Here is a 12,238-nt window from a genome sequence, read left to right on the forward strand (position 1 = left end):
AGTGGGATTATAATAAAATTTTATTAAGGTTTTATCACTTTGTCCATATTTGAACTTTTTAATGTATGGGAACTCTTAGCTTGAAATATTTTTTTGAAGAAGAAGACACTATTTATCTAAGATTTACTATCTGAAATTTAGAAAATTTGGTTGTGAATTATTTTCTAAAAGCATTCAAAATATGGTTTTTTCAATGGAGTCTCATTCTTATAAATTTAAAAGATATAATAAAAACATTAATACTTATTAAATTTTGTTAATTGTTTATTTGTGTGTTTTTTTTTCTCTTGTGAAATATATTTATTTGTATGAGTATTTTTGAGACAGCAAATGCTTGTTTTTGTTCAATAATTTATTTGATTCTTAAAAAAATGTAAATGGATATTATGAAAATGGGATCAATTAACAATATTCCTTAATATATAGCATGTAATATTTAAAATTAAATTATTTTTTAGAAGAAAAGTTCATATATTTTTAGAACAGAGTACTGCACATATTTAATACTTAACCAGCCATAAAATTCATATTTTTCTTTTATTACAAACATTTTAAACATGAATTTTTTAGAAAAAAAAATTCAGATTCAGTGCTATTACACTTGGATATGTTTTACTGGACGAACCTCTAGCCAGGACTAGTTTTTTTTTAAATTCAGTAAGAAGAAGAAAAAAAAATGACTCAGTGTTTTAGATTTTAAACTTGCTAGAAATATACATTTTTAAGTTTACCCTGATTTAAATTAAAATGGTTTAAAATAGGTATCGTTCCTTTTTTTTCTTGTCATATTTAGAAATATACATAATTGAAAAAAAAAAAAAAAATGCCACAAAGCAATTCTAAGTTGCTGTTTTAATTAATGGTAAGATATTGAATTTTCCGATTTGATTTCTTTCTAATTATAATAATCGCTTATTTGGAATACATTAGGCATACTTGTTAAACTCTTATCTTTTATTTATTTATTTTTTAAATTTCTTTATTTAAAGTACACATAAACCGGTAAAGTTTGATGTTAGTATACATTTAAAGTAATTTACCAATATAAATTCCTTTTATTCAATTTAATGTAAATTTAAAATAATGTTTAGCATTTATAATTTTTTTATAGTTTAATTTTCTGAGAGTTGCAATTTAAAAATAAATGGTAGCGAAAAAAGGTGCGAAATCTTTATTATTTAACTTATTTTAGAATGTATTTATCTGTAAATCACGATATCATACACAATTTTTTCTGTTATTGTAGCGTTTCAAAGTTTCTCTTTTACACTTTTTTCATCATATCTATAATTTAAAAATTATTTTTTAACTTTATTAGTTGGCAGAAATAAAATAGTAGAAAACGCTGATCTTGGCGAGTTTACTAGTTGAATCTCATCAGTTTGGCGTGAATTCCGAGAGCGATAGCCTCGCTTTTTGTAGCAACCACACACTCTCAGATAACTATCGTATGGCACGCCAGCGCCATGAAACTGTTAAATGGATCGGCGCATGCGTAGCGCCGCTTCTCTGTGTGACTTGTATCAGATGTTTCAAGATGGCGGTAGCGCCGAGACTGTGCTGTTCGCGGATGAGTAGTAATTCATTAACTAATAGTGTAAGATTACTAAGTGCCGATTCCAAAGTGGACGAAAAACGATGTCCAGAAACATTACTCGATGTGTGTGCAAAAGTTGTGGCCTTTCACATACCTTTCCAAAGGATAGAGGAAAGATATGATCGCATTCCCGAACCTGTGCAGAAGAGGATTATTTATTGGTCGTTTCCTCGAAATGAGAGGGACATATGCATGTATTCTTCTCTCTCAAGTGATAGTAACAGTTGTAGCGATTACCAAAAACTTCCATTTTACCGTGGACTACGCCTTTACGAAACAGGATGCGTAGAAAATGTTCTGCAAGTCGGTAAGTTTTGTCGCCAAAAACTTTTTCTATACTCCGCAAACAAAGAACTCTAATCCCCCCTTCCGCGCCTGGGCGAGGCGGCAGTCAGACGTGCTAGCCGCAGGCTGGCTGGCATGGTTCGGCAAGCTTCTCAAGCGTCGGTCGCTCTACCCCCGTGGGGAGGGGCCCACTTTTCTAAAGCTGTCTTTAAAAAAACAAAAATTTCTTCGCCTTTTCTAGGCTTTCGTACGGATTCTTTTTAGCGTTCAGGGCTTAAAAAATCTTCTTATATTGCGCTGAGTTTCGCTAATGGAATAGCGCAGCTCAAATAACTAGCGTCAGTCAGACGTTCGATATTCTGGTGCTTCCTTTCTCTCCTATGCTGAACAAGCGTTTTCTTCGATCCGCTCTCCTAATCATAAATATCGATGCTAAGCCTACATTTTCGCATATCTTTACATAATATTTGATGAATATTTTTCTTTTCTTGCCGATATTTTTCATTGTTTGCTTTACCTAAATGCGCATCGTCGACCTCTATGCTTAATTACTTTCCCTAGGCATTTAAGCTCAATTCCGATTCAAATATGTTGTTAATTACTTTGATTTTTCAAAAATTCCTTTGTTAATTATAATTAATATTGCTATTACGAAAAAATTATCAATTATTTCCTCGTGTTTAAATTTTTTTTTAAATATTTGTAATTGGGATTAAATGTTACTTTGGCGCTGTTATGCTTTAATTTTATTGTCTATTAATCGTATTGTCGATTTTATTCTTTGTTGAAAAAAAAGAATGGTTTTTCTGTCTGTAATTCTAATTTATTTCTTTAATATTAAATATTTTTTTTTGCACTGCCTTAAACTAAACGATTTTTACTGTATTATTATTTACATTTGATCTGCAATGTTTACTCTTAAAAAAATAATAATGAGTTATTTAGTTGTTAACATTAATGTTAATATATATCATGAATGGACACTAATTTACTGAGAACATACATTCAAAAATATTTTTTTAATTTCAACACCATAACATTCTCATCTTGCTGGTGATTATGTTTATTTTAATGAGTACCTTAATGTTTGAAAAATCAATAGATCAATTATTAATGCATGAGAATAGTCATTAAAAAGTGGAAACAATGAAGCGAATTTTTTAATATAACTTTGTATAATAGTTTTAAGGTGGATATATATTAAAATTGTATCCGGGATGAAAGTTGACAGAAAGGGAATTTAAATCGACACTTGAAAACGTAAACAACAAAAACAAAACATCTTCTAGGGTTGCCATAATTGGCGATGCGCTCATCTCTTGGCCGTGTGTATTATCACTTGAGAACTATCTTTGAAAGGGGGAGATGAACAGCACCTGCGGAGTTAACATCGATTTCGCCGCAACTACTGTAATTATCAATTGTCTGGCGCTTATATAACTCGATAACTTATGCACACTAGGTTATTTTTAACTAAGTTTCATCTTTAATTAAGGATTTTATTATTGTTAAATACACTGCATAAATATATCGATGATATTGAAACAATAGAACATTTTTTTAGACTATTAGCGTATGACGTCTTTGTTGGGAAGATAATTTCAGCCTGATATAAAAAGCAGGATTTAAATATGTTTTCCCGATTGAATCGTATTTGTAATTAATCCGCTTGCATTTTGTTGTTAATCAGTTTATTTTTTATTAAATATTTCCTTTAATTTACACATTAATTTTTACAATATTTCTTAATAAGCCAGACATTGATATATACCTATAGCAATTAATACATTAAAGATGCGTAGGTTTTTTTAAAAATGTAATTAGACTAACGTTTAGATAATTATTTCAATATTTTTGTTTTAATCATTTCATCATAAAGATGTTGCAAAATTATATAAAAAAAATTTTCATTTCGTATTTTTTTTTTTTTTTTTTTTTTGCACTTCCTCTTTTTTTCTTTAGAATTCTCAACTTTATTATTCAGTTTTTTTTTTTCTGGATTAGTGTTTACATTTTTTTTTCTTTTACATTCTTTTCAGTTGCGTTAATTTTTTTTTAATGGAAATCTTTATAGCAACAATAGAAAAGCTTTTCATTCAAAACATTAATGACTTATAGAGAAAATAAAGTTCTTTTTTTTTTAACTTTTTGATTTTGGAGTTATGAGTATTATTAATTTAATTAGGAAGATATTAATTTGTATTTAAAATTGTTTTTCATATTATTAATGCCCTATTTTCATTTTCCGGATATTATTATTCTGGGTGTTCTTTATACATATCCGCATCTTCCCTGACAAGAGGGTTAGGTGAGTTCTAGGCATGCTTACAAAAGATATTAAAAGAAATGTAAAATTTCGTTTTAAACAAATCAAATTATTGAGATAACTTTGATTTACATTAATTGATGGTATAAAATATTTATAAGGATTTTTTTTCACAAAATTTAAGCAAGAGGGAGATACAGGTTTACTTAGCTCTTACTGGGGAAAAGAGAAATTGATTACTTAAAAAACATGCTTTTTAAATTTTATAGAACCTCTAATATGCATCCTATACTGTTAAGCACTTCTCGATTTAAGTATTAAGTAAAATTAAAAAAATTTTCAATAATGGGTTCTATGCTTCAAGCGCAAAATTTAATATTCATTATAATGTGCACAATGGAAGTCATTGTACGAGCATAATTTGCAAAATTGGATTACAGTAATTTGATTTTTTTTAGTATTTGATATTTTACATTAATATTGAACAAATAAAAATCACAGATTTAATGAATAAAACAAACAACAACCTTATTTTGAATTTGAAAATACAATACATAATTTAAAAGTACTTAAGCAGTTTAGTGTTATGTGTAACATTTAGAATTGTTATTTCTGTACTATTTCTTGAATAAACCTTATTATTTTCATTTTATTTTTAAAGATGTATGAGCTACTTAAATTGCTACATCAACGTAATATCGGAATCGTATGTGATTGTCGATTTCAAAGAAAATTAACTCCTATTGTTTAAATATGTAGATAGGGTCCTTGAATGAAGAGAATCCGTTTCTCCTAAATATCTTTAGTAAAATGAACTATCAAAATTTAATTGCAGGGTCGGTAAATGATAAGTAAAAATGGCGTTTATAATGAATTCATTCGTTGTTTTGTATGAATTTTCGGTCACTAAAATCGACATTCGTGTATGTCTATGAAATGACGTATTAATAAGTGACTTTTAAGCACTTGTAGTTAGGTAAAGTAATATTAACGCATATCTAATTTGCTTACCCTCAAAAAAAAAAAAAAAAATACATGAATATTAAGGGAGTTATTATTTTTTTACTGTTTCTTGATATGTTTTTCATTCTTAAATTTGCTATAATTTTAGCGTTATCTACAATTATATTGATGGATGCGAATGACAGTGATTCTTTTCTTTATTCTGTTGCAAATCCTTTCTTCTTTTTCGTTTGCAATGTTTTGCACGTTCGTAGTTTCCTCTTCTGTTGCATGGCTGCAGTTTTATAAGTTATTTTTTTGCATTTAATGGTAGCAACATTTTAGTTCCTCTTTTTCATATTAGCAGTTCATTCAGTTATTTTTATTTATTTTTTTGCAAAACCATTGTTTTAGAAACATTGATTTTTTATGATTAATTATAAGTTAATATATTACCTTCTAAATAAAGAGTATTTTTTTTTTAGTTTCCTTCATTAATTCACGAATGAAATAAATTTGTATATAATGGGTTATTTTTCGAAGTTTCTATGCGATTGGGAATTTAAGCCCTTGATTTTAATCGCATATTTCGGTTATGAGCAAACATTTATTTGCAATTCACCAAATTTGACAGTTATCAAAAATAAAAATAAATAATCTCTACTCGTAAGATAGACAATAATTTATCTTTTTCTGAAAAAATTCTCATCAGATAGTAATCAATATGGTACCATGGGTATGTCCAGGGAGGGATGTTAAGATGATTTCTTTTTCAACTCGCAATATTATATTCGAAGAAAAAATTTTTGTTGTTTAATTTGAAATATTTATGAATTTTAAATTGAAAGATTTTAGCAGTACTATACTTTTTACATTGTAATAGTAATGGTTTTGATAAATGAAGTAAAAAATTCTAGGCGATCTTTACCAGTGTGGAATTATAGCAAAAATTATTCTAGTGTTATAAATTTTATTCCATTTTATTCCATTTTATGTAAAAATGTTATTATTGTTTTTTTCTCTCTCTGAATTGTGAAGTTCTGCATCGTTCATAGAAATTAAATCATTTGAGAACATAAAAATCTTAGAATACATATCTTAGGCTAAATATTTTACGAGCCGTACGCAGTTGTAAATTATTTTTTATGATAGTATATAAACATAGCATTAAAGCTATCAAAATATAAAGAAATAGAACGTTCTCATGATTGTTTCGTAGTGAATTATGTAAATTATTTACTGAATTTGTCATACTGTGATCTGATTTATTGCAAATTGGGGGAAACAGCAGTGCTTGTTCCGATTGTTGGCTTTCTCTTATTTCTTCATCCGGTTTTTATGCTGCCGAGGTTCATATGCCTGATATAATAGTACAGGATGTGGCACTTCTGCGTGACGATTTTTTTTTTTATTTGGCTGTCTTTAACAACATTAATAATACATACGTACTTATTGCAGTTTTTTTGATCAGTAAATTTAATGAGCTATCTTTTTTGCCCCTTTATGTTGAAAGCGCCAACCATTGCTATTTTTTATTTAATGCTACCTTGCTTGGCGAAGAAGCTGCAGCGGAAAAGGGTGTATGAGGTATTTTAAATCTAACACCGCCCTGTTACATGCGTCTGTGTTTAAAGATTCTATTTACTTATTTTTGGCAGTTGATAAATAGGTTATTTCGTTCCACGTAAACTAGTGATGTCATGGCAGAAATATACGGCTTATAATATAAATGCATTACGAATTGCGATGTTTAAAAAGTTATGTTTCCGTTATTTCTATTTAGTCTGGCTTAGAAATCGTCTGGTGTTATACTCAGTGTAAATAGTTCGATGTTTCCTGCGTATTTCTTTTTTAAAAGATTCTGAATAATCTAAAAATGGGACTAGTTCTAAAGAGAAAAGAGCACTCAGAAATTATTAATTTTGTGTGTATTCGGATTATCCAGATTTGCCATTGCTAAAGTTCTTTAGTTGCGCGTAGTATGAGTAAATTAGTTGAAAAATTCCTATAGCTTTTAGCTGAACTATTTTTAAATTTTATTATGATGTTTTATTTGAGAGAAAGAAGTATGATGCCTTTTTTTTTATCGTAATTCATAAATTTAATGTAATTTCCATGAAATTTATTATAAATTTTTTATATCTAACATTTTAAGCTGGGCTTTTCACATGGTTGAATCACATTATGCTTCTGATCAGGGGTCTGTTTAGAAGAAATTTGGGTCCGTTAACGGACCCTTCACAAAATATCTTTTCATAAAAACGGACCCCTCACAAAATATTTTAACTTAAAAACGGACCCTTCACAAAATGGTTTTTCTTTTAATCGGACCCTTCACAAATTTGTTTATCTTTATTATTCTTTTGTTAATCGAATTAACCCTTCCCAGGGCAGAAAACAAGAAAGACGAATTAGTTTTGTCTTCGGCAGACGATTCTTCCATTATTCGTCCGAAATTAATATTCTGCGTTCAGCAGTATAGGCTAAATGCCAAATATTTGTATGTTGCATCTCTAATTTAGAAGCAGAAATTGCTGTTTGTTTTTGAAAATTTTATTTTTTTAATTATAATTTTACAGTGCCGAGCATAATCTCGTATCTATTTACAATTTAAAAACTCCTTGAAAAAGTTTTTTGCAATAACCGGACCCTATTTGCACAAATTGATAAAAGCGGACCCTGGTTAAAAGAATGTGAGTAATTTTTTCACAATTTCATGAAAACCGGACCTTTCACAAAATGTCTGGACGGACCCCTGCTGATGTTATAAACTTTTGTTTTTAAGGAACGTTTTCTAAAAAATTGACACAACACACAAGCTTGCTATTTTTTTTTAGCTAGATGCTTACGCTCTTATTAAAGTATTTTTTAAAAGTTTCGATTAAAGTATTCTTATGAATATATTTGTTTATTATAGTGAGGATTTCTAAAAAAAAAAAGCATAATTATGTATTGATATAAATTTTTACTTAGATATTTTGCTAAAAGATTAGTAATTAGATTGATTAATCTAAACAATGTTGCAGAGAATATATTTACCAAAATTCAGGTTTATTTGAGTTATAGTTTTAATGAAAATTTTCTTATTGCTTCAAAATTTTCAGCCTCGAGAAAAACCCGCCGATAGCAATAGCAAAGAGAGCGAAAGGTTTTTGAAAAATCATAAATTTTTTCTTAATGTAGCTAGAACAAATATGAAAATTGCTTTAGAGTTTTTAAAATCTGTTTTTTTTTTATTTTAAAGAAAAAATAAAAAAAAATTGTGTTTGATAAAAAACGTTAAGATAAAAACGAGGGGGAAAAAAGGCTCATTTCATGTTTATCACAGATCAATACCAACTGAACTCAGAGCACTACAATTTGATTTTCAGTTTTACATAAAATAAGCATCATAACGCAGTAATAAAAAATTGCCTATTAACCTATAAGATTATTTATGTCAAAAAAGTAATATTTTCGAAATCCCTTAATGTAATTCGAACTCCTGCTCTTGATATTTCAAATAGTTTCCGCCATAATAGTTAGTCAAGTTTCAAATTTCAGTTTCGTATGGATACACATTTTTTTAAAAATATATTTAAATTAAAAATTTTCTTTTTACTTTAAGGACAGCACCAGCATCCTGAAAGAGCAAAAACGAGGATTTAGTATTTTGACCCTTTAACCCTACTTTCTTATTAAAACACCCTCACTGCATTTTTAATGAACTTTTTCTGTGAAAATATGTATACTTGTCGAATAATTATAAAAACACGAATATCGACTTTTTTTTAAGAATAATAATAAAAAAAGAAATTCTTGTTTCATCTTCTGAGATTTAAGGGCGCTCATACATGTTTTTGCGCTTTTTGAAAGAATGCCGGGAAAAAAAATTTGGTCTTTTTAAGCCTGGAGTTAATTTTTCTCTTTTTGATGTCTAATGAATTTTCTATTTTTTTCCTCTTTTTCCCTCATAGCTTTGGACGATAAATTATGCTTAAATTATACGTTAAGTTGATTTAACTTTTTTTCCCCCCAGTTCCTCCTATTTTAAGCATTTATGTATCTTACAAAAAAAAAGAGAAAAAAAATTTCCCGGTTTTCATTTTAAGTATTGAATGGAGTATTTACGGAGAGAAAGTTTGAGTGGCAGAAAGAGTTTAGTTGCAGAAAAAAAAATTTTTTTTAAAAAATTCTTTGAAGAGCTAGTTGACTTTTTAGGGATTGAACGATAGTTAAAGAATTTTTTTTTCATGCTTGTTTTGAAAACTCTTTATTGATCTCCCCCCACATCGTCTTGCATTTTTAAAAAAGTAGCTTTCATAACTGCTTTCATTTTTATTGCATAATTATATTTTAGAGCTTTAAAAAAATTACATAATTTACTTAGTTTGCAAATCTTATTCAAATTCAAATATGTCTTATTTATTATACTTTTAAATTTCATATTTTGAAATGTATTTTCGGTTTAATTTTTTAATTTACTATTTTTTTTTTCTCGTCTAAATCTTCGTTCATTTTTTCTTTTTCTTTATTTTTAAATTATTAATTGATGCAAATGATTTGTAACTTTAAAAATATTTTCTCTTGGGGGTTCCTAATCGATTATTTCTTCTCTTGCTTGTTTAATTAATTCATTCGTTCAAAGTTGAATTTTCCATTTTAAATATTAAAAAATAAATCATTTATTTAAAAAGTATTTTTTTTTCTTCATTTTTAAGAGAATTAATATAACATTCGAATTTTTATTTTATTTTAAAAGTATTAAATTAATATTGATTTTATTTTCATATCAGGAATCCATTTGAAGGAAACGTGGGTCCTTAAGCGGTTGTAATATATATATATATATATATATATATATATCAGGGGTCTGTTTAGAAGAAATTTGGGTCCGTTAACGGACCCTCTACAAAATAATTGATCTTTTAATCGGACCCTTCACAAATTTGTTTATCTTAATTATTGTTTTGTTAATCAAATAAACCCTTCCCAGGAAGGGAAAGAAAGACAGATGTAAACGAACTAAATTTTGTCTTCGCAGACGCTTCTTCCTTTATTCCTCCGAAATGAAAATTCTGCATTCAGCAGTATAGGCTAAATACCAAATATTTGTATGTTGCATCGCTAATTTAGCAACTACAATTGCTGTTTATTTTTTAAAATTTAATTTTTTTAATTATAATTTTACAGTGTTGAGCATAATCTTGTATGTCTTTACAATTTAAAAACTGCTTAAAAAAGTTTTTTTGCAATAACGGACCCTATTTGCACAAATTCACAAAAGCGGACCCTGGTTGAAAGAATGTGACTTAACGTTTATTTTATATTCACAAATTACGAATAATTTTTCACAGTTTTACAAAAACGGACCTTTCACAAAATGTCTGGACAGACCCCTGTATGTATATACACACACACATACTAGGATTGTAACGAATAATGATTTTGCCGATTGGCCAAATAGCAAAATTTTTTTTTATAAAAAAATCATTAATAAATATTTTTTTATATAGAAATGTTTAGGATAATTAGATTGAACTACCTTAAACTGTTAAAAAATAAAAAACCGAAAACAAAGGTTGTATAGTTGAAAAAAAAGAAATAAAAAAAAATATCCTCTTAATTCTTAAAACAAACCTTTAATGCCAAATTTAATATTTTCCCGAAAAAAATTATTCGTAAAACATTAAAAGAGGTAATATCTATTTGAAACGCTTTTAAAAATGTAGTGCTATCATAAAAACGCCTATAAAAGACAAAGACTTAATACAAAAGCAAAAAATTCGATAGTAAGAATCGATCTTAATTTTTGAAAGAAAATTTTATAGCTAAATATTTCAGTTTTCCAATTACCGTATTTTCCAGAAGAAAGTAAAGAATTATGTCCAATAGTGTCCCTCTTAATTGCCGCGCCATAATAACAACATCTATAAAAACATAAGTTTTTTGAATGAATAATGAAAAGAATAATGTGAATTAAAGGAGAACTGGAAAATCACGGAGAGCAAGGAATTTTATCAATCTGTGAAAATAAGGAAAATATCAGTTAATTTAATAAAAAAATTCCTAAGAAATAACGAAAAATGACTTAAATTTGAGTTTGAAGTGTTAGTAATATTCTTTTCCGGAAAAAAATCTTCTTGTGATGATTTAAACAAAAAATGTTTATTTTCAACTCTAATGGCAAGTACATAGCTGCCAACTCTTCCTGTTTTTGTGGAAGATTTTATTTTCATATTTAAAGTGCTAGCGAAATTCATGTTATTTCACTAAACTTTTTGAATTATAATAATAATTTTAAATCAGTTTGACCACCACTACATATAAATAATTACAACAAATATATGAAAGCATATTAGCCCTTACGATAGCGAATTTCAACCTAATTAAAATATAAATTTACTCTTGAGGAAGATAGTTTTTCGGTAATTGTTTTACTACCACTTGGAAAATCCATTCTCGAAAAGAGTGAATGTTGGCAGGTATGCAAGTATAAGTGAATATGAATGTTTTGTAATATATTATGAGGAAATATTAATGATGAGGAATTATTAGAAAAGAATAATTATAAGAGTAGTGAGAATGAATAATAATTTATACTGTATCACAGTATCATAAATACTGAAGTCAGGGGTTTGTTTAGAAAAATATCTTTTCATAAAAACGGACCCTTCACAAAATATTTTAACTTAAAAACGGACCCTTCACAAAATATTTTAACGTAAAAACGAACCCTTCACAAAATATTTTAACTTAAAAACGGACCGTTTACAAATTTGTTTATCTTTATTATTATTTTGTTAATCGAATAAACCCTTTCAAGGGTCTGTTTAGAAGAAATTTGGGTCCGTTAACGGACCCTTCACAAAATATCTTTTCATAAAAACGGACCCTTCACAAAATATTTTAACTTAAAAACGGACCCTTCACAAAAGGATTTTTCTTTTAATCGGACCCTTCACAAATTTGTTTATCTTCATTATTATTTTGTTAATCGAATAAACCCTTTCCAGGGCAGAAAACAAGAAAGATGGATGTAAACGAATTAAGTTTTGTCTTTGGCAGACGATTCTTCCATTATTCGTTCGAAATTAATATTCTGCGTTCAGCAGTATAGGCTAAATACCAAATATTTGTATGTTGCATCTCTAATTTAGAAGCAGCAA

The 12,238-nt window shown here is 27.9% G+C and overlaps 1 protein-coding gene across 2 annotated transcripts in view; it reads left to right on the forward strand.

Annotated features, from left to right (window-relative positions):
- Positions 1-1,435: 1,435 nt before the first annotated feature.
- LOC107453035 (zinc finger SWIM domain-containing protein 5) overlaps positions 1,436-12,238 on the forward strand; it is a 91,756-nt gene continuing 80,953 nt past the window's right edge. For both annotated transcript variants that reach the window (XM_043044991.3, XM_043044990.3), the window contains exon 1: positions 1,436-1,904. In XM_043044991.3, the coding sequence (XP_042900925.2) occupies positions 1,451-1,904 (454 nt within the window). In that variant the 5' untranslated portion in view covers positions 1,436-1,450. The remainder of the gene's footprint in view (positions 1,905-12,238) is intronic.

Source organism: Parasteatoda tepidariorum, chromosome 1 (genome assembly GCF_982258835.1).
Source record: "Parasteatoda tepidariorum strain Cologne lab strain chromosome 1, Ptep-v5.0, whole genome shotgun sequence".
NCBI lineage: Eukaryota > Metazoa > Arthropoda > Arachnida > Araneae > Theridiidae > Parasteatoda > Parasteatoda tepidariorum.